Raw genomic sequence first — 20,327 nt, forward strand, 5'->3', positions numbered from 1 at the left:
TTAAATAGTATTTCTTTTGCACAAGCCAAAGGAGAAATAGTTTTTCAGTGCATTAAAGAAAGCTTCATCTCTGAGGCCATAAATGAGAGGACTCAGACATCTTGGTGCAAGATAAAACAATATGTAGTTAACATACCTGACATCATAGAATAAATTATAATCAATTTGAAACAAAGCAGCTTCTATGAACGGGCACCACAGCTGGATGAGACAGAGCAGCAGCTGAAAACCATGAAGAACCACTGTTCTGAGCCCTTTCTTTGATGACTTTTTATCCTCTCCTGATGCAGCTTTGGCCACTTTCATTATTTCAACATAACAGAAAATGAGGATGATGGACATAATTAAAAATTGGAGTTGATATATAGCTGATCTAAGATGTTGCTGCCATATGTAAAACATAAACACCTCTACTGAACATAACTGATATTGTTTGTAAAAGCTCAGGGATGCTGATACAAAGAAGGTGGAGAGAATAACAATGCAGGGCACAGAGCTGAGGCAATGGATGATGAGGATGCAGTGAATAGTATTGCGTGTAGAGCACAGCTCTCCATGGCGCAGGGGCATGCAAATGGCCACATAGCGCTCAAGGGTCATTGCTGTCAGAGTAACTGGTGTGACTGTAACATACACAAGTACCACAACACAGATAATGATACACAACCAAACTTGAATAGTAATATAAAAATGGGTGAAAATGACAAGGATATTAGACATGAATAACAAGAAACTATCTGACAGTAATGTAACAGCAAATAGGACGTAGCGTGTAGTTGTGTAGAAGCACTCTTTTTTTGAAAAGGTTATGATGAGCAACAAGTTGATGCAGAGGAAAATTATCACCAGGATCTGCACAATAATGACCTTGTCATTTATCTGCTTCTGCAAGGACTCAGGAAAAAACAGTGAATTGTTATCTGCCATATATCTGTTTTCTAAGCAAACACAGAGGAAGTTTTAGCCAGTGCAAAAAGTGTCTACATCAAAAACAAAATTGGATTCCTTATACAAAATATATGTTCACTTTCGATCTTCTGTAAAGTGACACGATGGTGGAGTGAATACATCAGTTTACCAAACCCTACAAGCTGCTGCAGAGAGTTTTTGTTTTCTGAGCTCTGTGCAGCCTTCTAAGAGGGCTGTGCATGATGATGACTTTAAAGGCTAGAACATCCAAAAATAACACCAAATGAAACTTCACTTCACCAGTGTTGTCATCGCCACATAAAACTCTAGTAGTCTCTCTTATTGGCTGTCTGTAGTTACATAGACGGAGTACTGCATATTCTAAAGTGACCTCAGAAGTTATGCTCATTCAATTTACTTCCAAAAGAGTATTATTATTCAATAGGTCCTGTTTTCCTAAAATTATTAATCACAAGTTGTGACTAAGAGTAAAGGCCTATGCATATCTTCTATTTAAACATGACTTCGAACACTTTTACAAACAATCTGCTTATCATGATATGTTACTCTTTTAGTGGGACAGAATTAGTCTAATTACTAATTTTGAGTTGGCTTGAAATTACTTTTATGAAGGGTTTAATGGCAATACAATCTGGCATGACCCTTTCTGTAAATTCAGGGTGAAAGGACAATGCAAATGAATTATCTTGTCTTCTTAAAGAGAGAGATGTACCCTGGGCTAGGGCAAGGAAAACTACATTAGAGCTTGATTTCTCTGTATTTCAGTCAACTCAGAAATGGATGCACAAATCTGTTTAAAAAAGCTATGAATTAATTTTATCTCACAGAAATGATGAAAAGCGTAAATGATCCAAGGTATTTTTTGGAAGAATGTGATATATTCGGGTACTGTGGATTGCAGTGAGCTCCCATCCCATAATGCTGATGGCTCCCATTTCCTGACTGATAAGACAGATATTATGAATAGATTTACCAAGCATTGTACACCAGCAGGCTCTCAATTTGACTCTTTTTGAACCTTAAATGTAGGAAATGGTAAAATTACCAATAGTAATGGTGAAACAGCTATAGCCTAAAACTGTTATGCAGGTTCATAAAGCACTTAAAACACTTAACTACAGCCTACTGGTGGGCCTTGAGACCACAGGAGTATATATGCTCCCAAATATCATGTTACAGCAATTTTTCACCTTAAACTAGAGAATGAGTGCTTTCCAGCAAGCCCCTGTTTGTCCGTGTGAGTCACTTACATCAGCCGATCAACTAATATGTAAAGTTGGAAGGTTTTGGATACTCTCACCATTTGTCTGGCGCATTGCTACTCTTCACCTGTATGTATATCGATCAATTTTCTTCCACCATCTTTGCTACTGACGTCTGGAGGCACGTCAGTGAATTGGACATTCCTACTAGCGCCAGTGTGTGCTGTCATGGCCAATCAGAGTGTCTGGATGAGGCCACAGCTGTCATCTGGTCAGCCAGGGAGAGTGAAGCGCCACTAAAGAGAGAGGCTGCAGAATGAGGGTGGTTTTATAGCTCTGAGCACGGCAGGCCCATGTGTAGCTCATGCAGCTGGTGACCCTCCATTCAGCACCTGTAAAACACAGCTAAAGAAACAAGGGCACCCAGTGTCTGGGTGGTAGGGGTCATCCTCCTTGTTTAGACTGACAGACTACTTTAACACGACACCAGATTCTTAGGTTAAAACAACAGGTACAATGATGATCTTGAGGCCACAAGTCTGTGCAGCCATCTCAGCGCTGGAGGCTTTAAAAATCGACATTTGAGAAGCCATGTTTCCACTCCACCCCAGGATGCAGGTAAAATTATGCCTCACAGACAGGATGAGCTCAGCTAAACACCTGGTCTAACTCACCAGAAGATTGTAACCAGTGAACTGCTCTGCTCCTCCATGTTATAAGTACACAGTGTAATTAAGACATAATGAAATCAATAGAAAATGGCTGGGATGATTTTATTTGGAAAGTTATAAGTGTTCCAAAAAGCATATAAAAACAGATTTCATATTGTTAAAAAGGGCAATGTCTTCAGTTCTATTTACATAATATACACCACATTTCAGCTTTAAATCAGTATTACAAAATTATTAATAATATATACGTACATACACACCCGTGTTAGGGCTTCTGGTGCAAACACAGACAGATAAAATTTTAGACAGCAGACGAAATGTGTAAGACCTTTTGACAGAGGGGAAAAATTCAGAAGCATCAGATTTCTCACTATTTACTGTGTGGAAATCATGTGAGATGATGAAAGACGGTTCAGGAGGAGACCCGCTTGAAGAATTTACTGAAGCTTGATCGGTCAAGGAAAAAAGAGATGAGCAGTACAAGTTAACAGATAAGGTGGAATGCTACCTGTATTGTCCTAATGCCACATCACACTTACTATATGTTCAAATAAGGTGATTGTTCATCACACATCCTCATCACACCCATACATATGTAAACTATTGGGTAACTCATTTTAAATGTGAAATTATGTTTACCTATAAGTCACATTTTGTGTAACAATGAAATGCTTTCATCCTTGTTGTGTATAAATCATGATCCCGAGGGGTGTTATCATTATGGGGTGTTATGACAATTTACCAGAAACTCTTGTCCTATCTCTGCGGGTCTGTGTTAAACCCTTGATGCTAAGGTAACTGCCAATGGGGACTGGGCACTATCGGCTATGGTAGAAATAAAGAATGAACTATTGCCTACAATAAGGGACCTGTGTGTGACCTGTGGAAAAACATGGCCTAATACTACATAGAAACCTAAAGACCTAATGATAAAGGAAAAAATACAGAAATAAAGAAAAACCATGCTGTTTCTCAAAGATCACTATTTAATACCATGAACCAAAGAAGCATGTTGCATTGGAAACAAAGAAGCCAAAAGCAACGACCCTCATTCCCTCTATCTTAACTGAATTTCTTCTTGAAGATGTTGACTGCAGTTCACGAACAACACCCATATTATATGTGTGGATGCGAGACTGGCATTAAAATGAACCAGTTTATCACTCACAGAAAAATTAGGCAAATTACACTCAACAACATGGAGACAGCCACCAGGTACCTCAGTGATTATGATTACTCATTACAATATCAATATTACCTGATAATTATCCATCATCACAAATACTGTGGTTTTATGGCAAAATTCATGAGCACCATTAACCCAAGTTCGACATCCATGCCTGTCACAGATAAACACTTGCACACAAACAGTGACTAACTGTGATTTTAATTAATTAAATAGTATTTCTTTTGCACAAGCGAAAGGAGACATAGTTTTTCAGTGTATGAAAGAAAGCTTCATCTCTGAGGCCATAAATGAGAGGACTCAGACATCTCGGTGCAAGAAAAAACATTATGTAGTTACCATATCTGAAATTATTAAATAAAATAAAGTCAATCTGAAACAAAGCAGCTTCTATGAACGGGCACCACAGCTGGATGAGACAAAGCAGCAGCTGAAAACCATGAAGAACCACTGTTCTGAGCCCTTTCTTTGATGACTTTTTATCTTCTCCTGATGCAGCTTTGGCCACTTTCATTATTTTCACATAAGCGAAAACAAGGATGATGCACATAATCAAAAACTGAAATTGATATATAGCTGATCTAAGATGTTGCTGCCATATGTAAAACATAAACACCTCCACTGAACATAACTGATATTGTTTGTAAAAGCTCAGGGATGCTGATACAAAGAAGGTGGAGAGAATAACAATGCAGGGCACAGAGCTGAGGCAATGGATGATGAGGATGCAGTGAATAGTATTGCGTGTGGAGCACAGCTCTCCATGGCGCAGGGGCATGCAAATGGCCACATAGCGCTCCAGGGTCATTGCTGTCAGAGTAACTGGTGTGACTGTAACATACACAAGTACCACAACACAGATAATGATACACAACCAAACTTGAATAGTAATATGAAACTGGGCGAAGATGACAAGGATATTAGACATGAATAACAAGAAACTATCTGACAGTAATGTAACAGCAAATAGGATGTAGCGTGTAGTTGTATAGAAGCACTCTTTTGTGAAAAAGATGACGATGAGCAACAAGTTGATGCATAGAAAAATTATCACCAGGATCTGCACAGTAACAATCTGGTCTTTGATCTGCTTCTGCAAGGACTCACCACCAGGCAGTGAATTGTTATCTGCCATATATCTGTTTTCTAAGCAAACACAGAGGAAGTTTTAGACAGTGCAAAAAAGTGTCTACATTAAATACAAAATTGGATTCCTTATACAAAATATATGTTCACTTTCAATTTTCTGTAAAGTGACACGATGGTGGAGTAAATACATCAGTTTACCAAACCCTACAAGCTGCTGCAGAGAGTTATTGTCTGCTGAGCTCTGTGCAGCCTTCTGAGAGAGGGCTGTGCATGATGATGACTTTAAAGCCTAGAACATCCAAAAATAACACCAAATGAAACTTTACTTCACCAGTGTTGTCATCGCCACATAAAACTGTAGTAGTCTCCATCATTGGCTGTTTGTATTTACAGAGACGGAGCACTGCATATTCTAAAGTGACCTCAGAAGTTGTTTTCATTCAAATTTACTTCCAATAGAATATTACTATACAATAAGTCCTGCTTTCCAAAAAATACTCAAAAAGAAAAAGGTCTGGGCATGTCTTCTTTTTAAACATGACTTGAAACACTTTCGTTCACAAGCTTTTCATGTTCAACCGTTTTGTCTTTGAGTGGGACAGAATTAGTCTAATTGCTGATGCAAAGTTGGCATGGAATTACTTTTATGAAGGGTTTAATGGCATTACAAGCCAACATGACCCCTTCTGTTAATTCAGGGTAAAAGGACAATGCAATCCCTGGTTTTCAAATGAATAATCTTGTCTTATTAAAGGGAGAGATGTAGTCGGGGCTAGGGTAAGGAACACAAAATGCCTCAATGAACCAAGGAAGTTTTGGAAAAATGTGACATATTCTGGTAAAGAAGAGATTTTTGAAGATGACCTGTATGATTTATCCTCCCCTTGTGTGCTGGTATGGAGAGAGGAAAAGAGTCCTTGTATTGAGTACTGTCACAGAGTTTGTATTTAAGGTAAGTTTATTGCTAGTTAGAAGTACTCTACATGAAGTTAATGTTGGCATTAGATGTTGGGCTGACATTGATGCCTGTCAGCTATCCTTTGGCCTGCTGGCCACCAGCCTCATGCGTTGAGTAACATTAAAAAAAAACCATTTCATCTTTAAGGTTCCTGGTAGCTGCCACAAAAGAACCACGACAGACTTGATGAAACTATTCATAAACTCAGTCTAACATTTAATTGTGTGGTCAGCAGTGACGTGCAGTCAGGGGAGGCCATCATGGAAAGAAAAAAAAAGTAAAAAGAAAAAAAATTAATTAAATTGTTATATGTATACAGTGATTATACTATAAAGTTATTTTCCATTTAACTTCACCAGTTTTAGATTATTTTTATTCAAAATCGCTGAATTTTGACTTTTACCGTTCAAGTACTGAGAAGAGACTTGCGGTGAGGCAGCAGCCAGCTGAGCCTCACCATGGATTGCGCAATGGCTCGGCTAACTGCTGGCCTGCTGTGCAGTGAGACCGTATTGCTATCTCTCTGTATGTCGCTATTAAAATGTTCAAACACTTTTGCTATATGAGTTATATTATAAATTTCCATAGTTTAGTTAGCTGAGGTATATAATGTACAGTGTATTTTATCAACAACTGTATGTGTGTAACGTGTTTCTTGTGCTGAGCAATCATAAAACGGCTGCGAAGACGCACTGGGTGAGGCACGCAGTTCTCCTGCCTCATGGTAGAGGGCGCTAGTGATCCCAAGTCAGTGCCTCACCAGCCATGAACCTCACCGCACGTCACTGGTGGTCAGTTATAGTTGACCCATGTATGTAAATTTGCCATCGTAGGAACAGCGATAAGATAGTGACCTTAGATATGAGAAGCCATGTTTCCACTCCACCTCAGGATGCAGGTAAAATTATACCTCACAGACAAGATCCACTCAGCTAAACACCTGGTGTAACTCACTAGCAGCTGGTAACCAGTGAACTGCTATGCTCCTCCATGTCACATGCACACAGTGTTATTAAAGCATAATAGAAGCAATAGGAGGTGGGTGGATTGACTTTATTTGTAATGTTTATAAGTGCTCCAAAAAGTAGATAAAAACAGATTTCATATTCTCATGAAGGGCAAAGTTCTTAGTTTCCATCTACAAAATATACACCATACTTCAGCAAACCCTCAGCATTGCAAAATTATTAATGAGGTATAAATTATATAATACAATAATTATATAATTTTGAGTTTGGTAAACATAAAATGCAAGTAACTATTCATTTTACATTTCTCTCCAGCCATATTGTGAATGAAAGCCAACAACAAGGACCATCAGTCCCTTCATCTTAATTGTATTGCTGATTGAAGATGTTTTCACTGCATTGCACATAGACAAAGTTTACAAACAAAATACCAATATTATAAGTGTCACTGTGTGACTGTAACTAACATTATCCAGTTTATCACTCACAGGAAAACAGCAACTTAGACTCAACAACATGAACACAGTGGTGCTTACTGGAGAATTAAATAACATGCTGCATTTTCCATATCAAGCCATAACTGTGCTGCACTATGTATAACAACTTCATGACTGATGTCTGCCAAGCATCTCAATGTTTATCATTACTCATTACAATCTCATGCAGGACCTGATACTGATCCATCATCACAGATACTGTGGTTTTGTGGTAAAATACCTGGCAGCCCACTGGCTCATTATCTGTGAGCACGAGCAGACTAAGCCCAGTTCAACATCCATATTTGATAAACACTTGCACACAAACAGTGTAACTGTGATTCTAAATTTGTTAAATAGTATTTCTTTTACACAAGCCAAAGGAGACATAGTTTTTCAGTGCATTAAAGAAAGCTTCATCTCTGAGGCCATAAATGAGAGGACTCAGACATCTTGGTACAAGATAAAACAATATGTAGTTAACATACCTGACATCATAGAATAAATTATAATCAATCTGAAACAAAGCAGCTTCTATGAACGGGCACCACAGCTGGATGAGACAGAGCAGCAGCTGAAAGCCATGAAAAACCACTGTTCTGAGCCCTTTCTTTGATGACTTTTTATCCTCTCCTGATGCAGCTTTGGCCACTTTCATTATTTCAACATAACAGAAAACAAGGATGATGGACATAATTAAAAATTGGAGTTGATATATAGCTGATCTAAGATGTTGCTGCCATATGTAAAACATAAACACCTCTATTGAACATAACTGATATTGTTTGTAAAAGCTCAGGGATGCTGATACAAAGAAGGTGGAGAGAATAACAATGCAGGGCACAGAGCTGAGGCAATGGATGATGAGGATGCAGTGAATAGTATTGCGTGTGGAGCACAGCTCTCCATGGCGCAGGGGCATGCAAATGGCCACATAGCGCTCAAGGGTCATTGCTGTCAGAGTAACTGGTGTGACTGTAACATACACAAGTACCACAACAGAGATAATGATACACAACCAAACTTGAATAGTAATATGAAACTGATTAATGATGACAAAGATATCAGACATGAATAACAAGAAACTATCTGACAGTAATGTAACAGCAAATAGGATGTAGCGTGTAGTTGTGTAGAAGCACTCTTTTGTGAAAAAGATGACGATGAGCAACAAGTTGATGCAGAGAAAAATTATCACCAGGATCTGCACAGTAACAATCTGGTCTTTGATCTGCTTCTGCAAGGACTCACCACCAGGCAGTGAATTGTTATCTGCCATATATCTGATTTCTAAGCAAACACAGAGGAAGTTTTGATGATGGAATTTGATGATCACTTTACCAAACCCTACAAGATGCTACAGAGAGTAATATTGTCTGATGAGCTCTGTGCAGCCTTCTGAGACAGGGCTCTGCATGATGATGACTTTAAAGCAAAGAAGATCCAAAAATAACACCAAATGAAACTTCACTTACGAGTATCATCATCACCACTAACACCAAGTCTCTCTCATTGGCTGTCTATAGTTAGATAGTCAGAGTTCTGCATACTCTAAAGTGACCTCAGAAGTTTTTCCCATTCAAATTTACTTCCAGTAGAATATTAATTTTCAATATGTCCTGTTTCGCCACGCTCCAGACAGACACACATAAAAATAGGCAGGGGAGGGCAGAAAACACAGGTAAAAGCTAGTCACGGCCTAGACCATGACAAGTACTGCTCTGAGTTTGGCATGTGGGAAAGCGTTCTCTTAAACCATAAACCTCTTGAAAAATTGCCTCCCAGCTAGCCTCCATAGGGCCTGGACTTCGGAGTTGCCCAGGGTCGAGAAACCTGGAGCGTGGTGTTTGGAGGTAAGGCTTACCTGATCTGAACATGATTGATGTTTTGTTGTTGGACCTATGTACTAGTAATGGATTGGCGACAACAAACACCATGTTTGAGCATAAGGTGGTTCAAAAGTATAACTCGTAACAGAACACCTAAGACCTAAGATCAATGAACGACATAAGGCTCTGGACATTGTAGGCCTGTCTTGGCTGACGCACCTCTTCAATGTTGCATCCAGGGTGGGGACAGTGCCTGTGGACTGGCAGACTTGGGTGCTGTTCCCCGTTTTCAAAAAAGGGGACCGAAAAGTGTGCTTGAACTAACGGGTTATCATATTGCTCAGCCACCCAGGGAAAACCAACTGTTAGGCGTCCCCAGGGTTAACGCAGAACATGCTAGAGAATTTATATATCTTTCCTGGCCTGGGAATGTCTGAGGCTCCCCAGGAGGCGGTGAAAACAATGCTGCGGAAAGCGACATCTGGACTACTTTTTCTGACAAGCTGCGGCAGTGAACTGACCCCAGATAAGCCTCAGAAAATGAATGGATGGTTGGCTTCAAAGTTTTACTATTGATGATATCTTTATGAAAATGTTTTATTCTTTCTTTTTTGACTCTGCCCTCACATTCCTCTTTGTCAGCTAGTACGGGTCACTTTACCTAAAAAATAAAGAGATTGCTGAATGTTGAATTTATTGATCACTGGCCTCTTAACTTATATTGTTTTGTTAAGTTTTATTAATTGTCCATTTATTCTTGTAAGTCTGTCGGTTGTGTAGTTACTACTGACTGTACAACAAATTGCCCCTCAAACATAATAAATACCATTCTCCTCCTTCTTGCACTGGCCTGACGTACTCCTGTACCACAACACCAGATTCGTAGAATACCACAACAGGCACCACTGAACTTGGGGCCACAGGTCTGTGCAGCCGCCTCAGCAATGGAGGCCTGAAATTTGCCCATTGTAGCTCCATGTCTCCACTATACCCCAGGATGCAGGAAAATTATACCTCACAGACAAGTTCAGCTTAGCTAAACACCTGGGGTCAGATGCTTAATTGATGTGTACGCACAAAAACCCCGTGGACACCATTTCCCGTACATGAATTGGTATTTATAAACACAGAATGTATGGTGAGAATGTGTGCACCTCACACATTCCTTTGACCACGCATACACATGGTTTTCCAAAGCAATCCAAGTTACAGTGAAATTAAAATACAAAATAACACGAGTCGCAGTCATTATTATCATCATAAGTTTTGCCATTTTACACAGCAATAACAATTTTACATTTTCTCATTTGAGAGACGCTTTTATCTAAAATGATTAACAAGAGGCTTTAACAATTCATAAATGGAAATAATTATGTTTGTGTGCTCAATGTTTCCTTTAGCACCGTTTAGTGTCTTATAGTGTCTTCTTTCATTTATGGCTAATTGTGGAAGTGGAAATGAGGCTCGTGCACATGTGCCCAATTTCTCAATGGTTGAGAATTACAAAGCGGAACCATGCGTACGCACGGCTTTGTATTTCTGATGAAAATAATTTATATTTATTATATATAGATATGTATAGATCTATACAGATATATATAAATATCGTCTCGTCTTGTCGTCTCCCGCTCATCCAGATCCAGGTTGCGGGGGCAGCAGCCTCAGCAAAGAGGTCCAGACAGCCCTCTCCCCAGCCACTTCCACCAGCTCTCCCGGAGAATTCTGAGGCGTTCCAAGGCCAGCCGAGAGATATAATCCCTCCAGCGTGTCCTTGGTCGGCCCCGAGGCCTCCTCCCGGTGGGAAATGCCCGAAACTCCTCCCCAGATGCCCGAACCACCTCAACTGGCCCCTCTCGACATGGAGGATCAGCGGTTCTATTCCGAGTCCCTCCCGGATGACCGAGCTCCTCACCCTATCTCTAAGGCTGAGCCCGGCCACCCTGCGGAGGAAACAAATTTCGGCCGCTTATATTCGCGACCTCGTTCTTTCGGTCATTACCCAAAGCTCATGACCATAGGTGAGGGTTGGAACGTAGAACAACCGGAAAATCGAGAGCTTCGCCTTCTGGCTTAGCTCCCTCTTCCCCACAATGGACCGATTCAGCGCCCGCATCACTGCTGACGCCGCCCCAATCCGCCTGTCGATCTCCTATTCCATCCTACCCTCACTCGTGAACAGGATCCCGAGATACTTAAACTCCTCCACCTGAGGCAGGACCTCCCCCCGACCCGGAGCGGGCAATCCACCCGTTTCAGGCTGAGAACCATGGCCTCAGACTTGGAGGTGCTGATCTTCATCCCAGCCACTTCACACTCGGCTGCGAATCGCCCAAGCGGGAGCTGAAGGTCGGTGCTCGATGAAGCTAAGAGGACCACATCATCCGCAAAAAGCAGAGACAAGATCCTCCCGCCACCGAACCCAAACCCCTCCACCGCCCGGCTGCGTCTAGAAATTCTGTCCATAAAAGTTATGAACAGAACCGGTGACAAAGGGCAGCCCTGACGGAGTCCCACCCTCACCAGGAACAGGTCCGACTTACTGCCGGCTACACGAAACAGACTCACACTCCTTTGGTACAGGGACTTGATGGCCGCTAACAAGGGGCCATCCACCCCATACTCCCGGAGCACCCCCCACAGGGAGCCCCTGGGGACACGGTCGTAATCCTTCTCCAAATCCAAAAAACACATGTGGACTGGATTGGCAAACTACCATGCCCCCTCCAGCACCCAGCGAGGGTAAAGAGCTGGTCCACAGTTCCACGTCCAGGACAAAAACCACATTGCTCCTCCTCGATCTGAGGTTCGACTACCGATCGGACCCTCTTTTCCAGTACCCAGGCATAGACCTTACCGGGGAGGCTGAGGAGTGTAAATCCCCAGTAGTTGGAACACACCCTCTGGTCACCCCTCTTAAAGATGGGGACCACCACCCCAGTTTGCCACTCCAGAGGCACTGCCCCCGATGTCCACGCAATGTTGCAGAGGCGTGTCAACCAAGACAGTCCTACAACATCCAGAGCCTTGAGATACCCAGGGCGGATCTCATCAACCCCCGGGGCTCCGCCACCACGCAGTTGTTTCACTACCTCGGTGACTTCTGCCCCGGAGATTAGATCATCCATCCCCAGGTCTCTTGATTCTGTTTCCTCCACGGAATACGTGTTGGTGGGATTGAGGAGCTCCTCAAAGTATTCCTTCCACCGTCCGACTATATCCTCAGTTGACCTCAGCAGCCCCCCGCCCTCACTGTAAACAGTGTGAGCGAGTTGCCGCCTTCCCCCCCTGAGGCGCCGGACGGTTTGCCAGAAACTTTTTGGAGCCGATCGATAGTCTTCCTCCATAGTCTCACCGAACTCCTCCCACGCCCGAGTTTTTGCCTCAGCAACTGCCGCGCCTGCGCTCTGCTTGGCCCGCCGGTACCAGTCAGCTGATTCCGGAGACCCACAGGCCAACCACGCCCTGTAGGCCTCCTTCTTCAGCCTGACGGCTTCCCCCACCTCTGGTGTCCACCACGTGGTGGTCAGTTGACAACTCTGCTCCTCTCTTCACCCGACTGTCCAAAACATACGGCCGCAGGTCTGATGATATGACTACAAAGTCGATCATAGACCGGCGACCTAGGGTGTCCTGGTGACATGTGCACCTGTGGACATCCTTATGTTTGAACATGGTGTTAGTTATGGCCAAACTGTGACTAGCAAAGAAGTCGAATAACTGAACACCACTCGGGTTCAGATCGGGCAGGCCGTTCCTCCCCACCACACCCCTCCAGGTCACGCTTTCATTGCCCACGTGAGCGTTGAAGTCTCCCAATAGGACACAGGATAGCACCCGTCCCAAGGACTCCAAAAAGGGCGGGTAGTCTGAACTGCTGTTCGGCGCATAAGCTCCGACAACAGTCAGAACCCGATCCCCGACCCGAATGCGCAGGGACACAACCCTTTTGCCACCGGGGTGAACCCCAACATACAGGCAGAGAGCCTGGGGGCCACCAAAAAGCCCACCCCGGCCCTCCGCCTCTCCCCCGGAGCAACTCCAGCAAAGAAGAAAGACCAGCCCCTCTCAAGGACTTGGGTTCCGGAGCCGACGCTGTGTGTTGAGGTGAGGCCAACTATATCTAGCCGGTACCGTTCCACCTTTTCCACAAGCTCCTGCTCCTTTATATATATTTATATATAAATATAATAATTATATTAATAATATCTTGTTTTGTGCATACACATGGTTTTAGTCAGACATCTACACAGACCCTGCATCTGGCCACTGGTCTAACTCATAAGTACAGTGTTAGTAACACATAATAAAAACTATAGAAAATGGATGGATTGACTTTATTTGGAAACTTTACACATTCCAAAAAGTAGATAAAAACAGATTTCATACTGTCATGAAGGGCAATGTCTTTAGTTTCCATTTACATAATGTACACAATAGATCAGCTTAAAAACCCTCAGCATTGGAAAGTCATTACCAAGGTCTAAATGATATATTTAATAATGAGAGCATGTAAAGTTTGGGAGACATAAAATGCATTTTACACTTCTTCTCAGCCATTGTGTGAATGGTCTAGTGCTAGGGCTTCTAGGACAAACATCAACTGACAGAATTTTAGACAGCAGAGGAAACATGTCAGACCTGTTGACAGGAAGACTTCCTGCTTGAAGCAATATCAACTCAACAACACGAACAAAGTGATGCTTTATCGTTACTCATTACAATGAGTAATGATAATCAGTTTTAGGACCTGATACTGATCCATTGTCACTGATACTGTGACTGACAGTGACTAACTGGGATTCTAATATGTCAAATAATATTTCTTTTACACAAGCCAAAGGAGACATAGTATTTCAGTGCATTAAAAAAAAATTCATCTCTGAGGCCATAAATGAGAGGACTCAGACATCTTGGTGCCAGAAAAAACATGATATAATTACCATACCTGACATTATTGAATAAACTGAAACTAATCTGAAGCAACGGAGCTTCTATGAATGGGCACCACAGCTGGATGAGACAGAGCAGCAGCTGAAAGCCATGAAGAACCACTGTTCTGAGCCCTTTCTTTGTTGACTTTTTATCTTCTCCTGATGCAGCTTTGGCCACTTTCATTATTTTAACATAACAGAAAACAAGGATAATGCACATAATCAAAAACTGGAATTGATATATAGCTGATCTAAGATGTTGCTGCCATATATACAATAAAAACAGTTCCACTGAACATAACTGATATTGTTTGTAAAAGCTCAGGGATGTTGATACAAAGAAGGTGGAGAGAATAACAATGCAGGGCACAGAGCTGAGGCCATGAATGATAAGAATGCAGTGAATAGTGCTGCGTCTGGAGCACAGCTCTCCATGGCGCAGGGGCATGCAAATGGCCACGTAGCGCTCCAGGGTCATTGCTGTCAGAGTAACTGGTGTGACTGTAACATACACAAGTACCACAACACAGATAATGATACATACCCAAACTTGAATAGTAATATAAAACTGGGTGAAGATAACAAGGATATTTGACATTAATAACAAAAAACTATCTGACAGTAATGTAACAGCAAATAGGATGTAGCGTGTAGTTGTATAGAAGGACTCTTTAGTAAAAAAGGTGACGATGAGCAACAAGTTGATGCAGAGAAAAATTATCACCAGGATCTGCACAGTAACAATCTGGTCTGGGAGCTGCACCTGCAAGGACTCACCACCAGGCAGTGAATTGTTATCTGCCATTTATCTGGTCTCTAAGCAAAACAGAGGGAGTTTTAGCCACTGCAAAAAGTCCAAAGTGTCATTATCAAAAATCGAAAATTGGATTATTGGTACAAAATGATAAAAGTCCAATTTTAATCTTCTCTGAAGTCATACAATAGTGGATTATATACCCCATCTTAACAAACCTCCCACATACTGTTCCAGAGAGTAAAATTGTTTGCTCTGTGCAGCCTTCTAAGAGAGGGCTGTGCATGATGATGACTTTATAGACTAGGACATCCAAAAATAACACCAAATGAAACTTCACTTCACCAGTGTCGTCATTGCCAATACTGTAGTCTCCCTCATTGGCTGTCTATAGTTGGATAGATGGGGTGCTACAGTAACCTCAGAAGAAAAACAAATAAGAAAATAAATGTAAAAAGTTAGATAGATACTAGATAGATAGATAGATAGATAGATAGATAGATAGATAGATAGATAGATAGATAGATAGATAGATAGATACTGTGAAAGAAATATAATACATCAACCCTGGCAACTGTTGGGTCTGAGCTCTACCTCATGAGCTGGACACCAAATATGTTGGATTTTGGTTGTTTATCAATTTATTGGCTATCATAAATTAAGAAAATATTAATATTAATAATATTAATATTAAAAAATAACTTCAAAATTAATTAAAGTTCACAGGGCACCAGCCTAAACTAATAGGCAAATTAGCCAATATGGGTTTAATCTCAATTTATTACCATTAATCTGGAACTCTGATTAACCATTAGCTTACTAACTATAACCAAATTACTAAATCAACAGTAAGTTACAGTTGAAGGTTTGGAATTCTACCGAGTAGAGGTTGGTAATATTCACGCTTGTGCAACATTAAACACACCAGTAGTTACTTAAAGACATTTATTTACAATGGAGCAGAGTATAACACAATGTCTAATCTAGTATATACAGGTGTGTGTGTGTGTGTGTGTGTGTGTGTGTGTGTCTGTGGGGACACAGACAAAGGCAAGATGGCCGACTCAAAGTGGTCACTGTGACCTCATGACCTGAACAAAGAAGAATACACAAGATGGCGGTAAACAACTCGGTTCTAGAACTGAGACGTACTGCTATGTGTGTGAACATACGAGTACTCGAATAACTGTATGACTGACCACAACCTAAGCAAACATTACAACAACAAGACATCAATCAACAAGTACATTAACAAAGTTAAGACTTCTGCTGCTTAGCTATGCTGTGCTATGCTGTGCTGGGAGAGGTTAGGCCCAGTCAGTTAACGTTACCCAGTCCTTGGAACAAGCAAAGAGGTCCTTTCCAGTGTTGTTGTAAAATCCAGTGAGTTGGGAGGTTTCCTGGTGGAGTAAAGTCCTGTCTGGCTGTGTTGCTTTGCTGTTATCTCCTTTGTTCTCCTCACAGAGCTAGCTGTTCCTTGCTAACTCTGCTACGACTCATGTTGCTTATAAAATCAGCTAGCCTTGTGTCGTAGCTGCTGATTCTGAAGAGGATTTGGTTCATTCACAGTTAATCCGAAGCAGGTCGCTGCTGTAGAGGAGAAGAGCGTTTGCAGGCTGCTGGTAGCACGCCGGCGAGAGAGAGCTGGTTTCTCAGGTAGCAGAGCTGACTTGGGCTGGGGCCTTGTTGCCCTTTGAAGAACCGAGATTAGAGGGCTGGAGCTGCTCTCCAGAGCAAGCCAATAAGGGAAAAGAGTGAGAAGAGGTCTAGAAGACTGGTTTTGTTTGGTGACACCCTTGGGGGTCACATGTCACACACTGACCCCCGTGGGGGGAAGGATCGTCCCCAGGTGTGAACGGTGAGGAACTGTGGAGTGTGAGTTCCTTTGTCCAGTGGAGCAAAGAAACATTTGGTCTATTGAATGATTGAGTCCCAACACAACTCACTTGTTGATAGTAAAACCAATATCAAGCAGACCAAAACAAAAAAAAAAAAAAAACATAAAATAAATAACAGATTTCAAAACAAAGTCTTGTGTCTATGTAGATTTTTGGGTTATACACAATATTTCAGAGCACAGATAATGTAGACAGACCTCTGACCTGTCCAGCCCATTGCTGTTAAACCAGAAACACTACGACTGCACTTCGCCAAAGAGGTTCCGACTCTATTACAGGGGCACCAACCCAAAGATGTGACAGATCCGCTTTACCAGTTTGCATGGCAGCTACCAGCTCACTCTCTCCACTGCTTCTGTGTGTGTGCTCTTTAAGTGCACGTAATGACATTGCTCCTTGAAGTTGTTCGTGTCCTCAGTCCGAAGAGAAAGCCAAACTCGACTGACAGTGGAAATCGTCTTTTAATAACATGTTTACCCAAAAACCTGCTTATACCTGCTAATATTGGTGGAGAAAGGGTATAAGTTAAAGGTATCTGAGTGTGGCATAGCAGCCAAGGCATGGTCTTTCCCATCTATATATAGAAAGTCTCTGAACCAGCAAACTGCTCAAAATGACGCAATTTCTTGCTAAACAGAATGTGGCACAATAATTGTTTTATCTCCATTATACTGGAAAATTTTTGGGGAAAAAATCGTAATCAAAAGAAAAAAGAGCTGGCTCTTCCCCTTCCGGTAGATTGCTTCCGTGTTCAGGGAACAGTCCAATTTACCATCCAGGTGCACACCTAGGTATTTACAAGTGTGCACCACCTCAATGTATTTCCCCTAAATGTTGACTGGCTGAAGGGTGGGCATTGACCTCCGAAAGTGGATGACCATCTCCTTGGTCTTGCAGCTCTTCAGAAGGAGGCAGTTCTCGTCGCTCCATCCACTGAAGGCCATTGCCAGATCCCTGTACGCCTCTTCCTGCCTGATACACACCACAATAGCTGTGTCATTCCAGTATTTCTGCATGTGGCAGGACTCATAGTTGTATTTACAGTCCGTCTTATACAGGGTGAACAAGAATGGAGCCAGAACCTTCCCCTGTGGAGCCCCAGTGCTGCTCATCACTGTCCCTGAGACGGTTACCTGGCCTGACGTACTGCGGTCGTCTTGTCAGGTAATGTATGATCCAGGATGTGAAGGAGGGTTCCTCCCCCATCCCTTCCAGCTTGTCTTTAAGAATTGGGGGTTTGATGCTGTTAAATGCACTTAAAATGTCAAAGAACATAATTCTCATGTAACCACCTGGCTCATCCAAGTAATAAACGGCCCGGTGGAGCATGTAAAGGACGGCATCATCCACTTCAGGATGTTCCTTTTAGGCAAACTGTAGGAGGTCAAGTGCATGTTCAACCTGTGGCCTCAGTAGGTGGAGAAGCAGCTGTGCCAGGGTCTTCATGATTTGTGATGTGAGGGCCACTGGTAATTTAGGTACCGGAACAACACATGATGTTTTCCACAGGACCAGGACCCTCCCTATTTGTAGACCTAAGTTGAAGATCCCCTGGAGAGGCTCAGCCAGCTGGGCTGCAAAATCCTTTAACAGCCTCAGACACACACCATCTTGGTAGTGTAGCCTCTTGAGGACTGCCCTCACCTCTTATGCTGTAAAGGACAGGAGACTTGACCCAAATGTGGAGGGAGTTGCAGCTGCAGTGTCAGGCTGTGAAGGAGATGCCGTCAGAGAAGCTGCAGCTGAAGCAGTGGGTCAGAGAACAGGTGAGGCTATGTCAAAGCTGTTGTAGAACAGGTTGAACTCATTGGCCTTTACCTGATGTTGCCTTTCTGTTCTCTATATAGCCAGTGATGGTCCTCATCCCTTTCTCTCTGGTAGTGTTGTGCTGCAGCTTCATCTCTGCTTTCCTTTTGTAGTCCTCCTTTGCCTGCTTTAATCTCCTCTTCAGCTCGTGTTGCACACACCTGAGCTTCTCCATGTCTCCATCCCAAAAGGACTATTTTTTTTGGTTGAGGAGGGTCTTGATGTTACTGGTGATCCAGGGTTTGTTGTTAAGAAAGCAGTGTACAGTCCTTTCTGGTATTACAGTGTCCATACAGAAGTTAATGTAGTCTGTGGTACATCCAACTGTTCTATCAAGGTCAGGGTCCTTGCTGTTATTATTTTACTGTGACTCCAAGGCACAAACAGTACAATTCAGTCTGTGCACTCAAAGCAGTCCTTTAGAGACTCACTCGCCTCCAGGATCCAGTTCCTGAATGAGTGGGTGGTTGCAGCCTGCCTCAGTACACAGGGTTTGTAGGAAGGCTGAAGAAAAAACAGATTATGATCTGATCTGCCAAGCAGTGGTAGATCTGAAGCAGTGTAAGCCTCCTTGAAGTTTGCATACAACAGATCAAGTGTCTTATTTTCCCTTGTGGGACACTCAACATACTAAATGAAACCAGTCAGGTGAGAGGTGAGATTGACATGGTTAAAATCACTTGATATTGCAATGAGTGCATCAGGGTGCAGGGTCTGTACTCTCCCAACAGTCTCGAGATGTCACATGCGACTACAGGCTTTGCTCGTGGTTGAATGTAAACAACAATGGCGACGATGTGTGAGAACTCCCTCGGTACATTGTACAGTCTAAGACCAACTGCCAACCATTCAATATCCCAACAGCATATCTTCTCCTTAACTGCGATATGACTCTATTGCTCACACTGGTTCTACAACAGTCTTCCAACTTTATTCTTTCCACTTGCTCTGGCATCTTTGTCCACTCATACTGCAGTGAAGCCGGGGAAATTCACACAACATATTGTAGCGTACATACGTGGCCTGGCATCAGTCACAAGCCATTAAGGAAGTTCATTATAAGGACATGCAGAGTTACGGACCCCCAATTGACACTTTGCGACTCTTTCCACCATCAAACTATCAGATTGATAGGAAACAGAGACAAAGGACCCCTCTTCCACAAACAGACCGTGCTTTTAGCATGTCCGAACGACACAGAACCAGACCAAAGGTCAAAGGGTCAGCTCCAGAGGATCAACCAATGGACACCAGACAACTGGAGAATATAGGCAAAATCTCCAGTTTGTAACAATAAGACTCTGTCTAATGATATTTGATTGTTTTTTGTATAGGACAAGTAACAACAAAAGGACTGATTAACACTAAGGTGTGAATCCTGGCCTGTCTCTGCCATGCATGGACACACACACAACAACCTCTCTTCCTCTGTTCCTCTCTAGATAAGAGTCATAAACTACAACCCACATTCCAATCCTGGGTAGTGACCAGCAGAACTCTCTTCACAGACACAGATCAAAGGATGAATGTAAAATTAAATCTCTAACTTTTCTGTAACTCATGAGATGTTCCTGTGCAATAGTTTAATCCCAAACGTCTATCCCATAGAATGTTTGAAATGTAACATGT

At 42.3% G+C, this 20,327-nt stretch overlaps 4 protein-coding genes across 4 annotated transcripts; all 4 read right to left on the minus strand.

Moving 5' to 3' along the window:
- On the minus strand, positions 1–927 carry LOC130167761 (odorant receptor 131-2-like). Its single transcript, XM_056374246.1, has one exon. The coding sequence runs from the start codon at positions 925–927 to the stop codon at positions 1–3; it is 927 nt and encodes a 308-aa protein (XP_056230221.1).
- Positions 928–4,197: 3,270 nt separating this feature from the next.
- Positions 4,198–5,124, minus strand: LOC130167762 (odorant receptor 131-2-like). Its single transcript, XM_056374247.1, has one exon. It carries the CDS (start codon positions 5,122–5,124, stop codon positions 4,198–4,200), a length of 927 nt encoding a protein of 308 aa, XP_056230222.1.
- Positions 5,125–7,832: 2,708 nt separating this feature from the next.
- On the minus strand, positions 7,833–8,759 carry LOC130167764 (odorant receptor 131-2-like). The gene has a single exon (XM_056374248.1). It carries the CDS (start codon positions 8,757–8,759, stop codon positions 7,833–7,835), a length of 927 nt encoding a protein of 308 aa, XP_056230223.1.
- A 5,359-nt stretch (positions 8,760–14,118) lies between these two features.
- On the minus strand, positions 14,119–15,045 carry LOC130167767 (odorant receptor 131-2-like). Its single transcript, XM_056374254.1, has one exon. It carries the CDS (start codon positions 15,043–15,045, stop codon positions 14,119–14,121), a length of 927 nt encoding a protein of 308 aa, XP_056230229.1.
- Positions 15,046–20,327: the final 5,282 nt, after the last annotated feature.

This window comes from Seriola aureovittata, chromosome 4 (assembly GCF_021018895.1).
Source record: "Seriola aureovittata isolate HTS-2021-v1 ecotype China chromosome 4, ASM2101889v1, whole genome shotgun sequence".
Classification (NCBI taxonomy): domain Eukaryota; kingdom Metazoa; phylum Chordata; class Actinopteri; order Carangiformes; family Carangidae; genus Seriola; species Seriola aureovittata.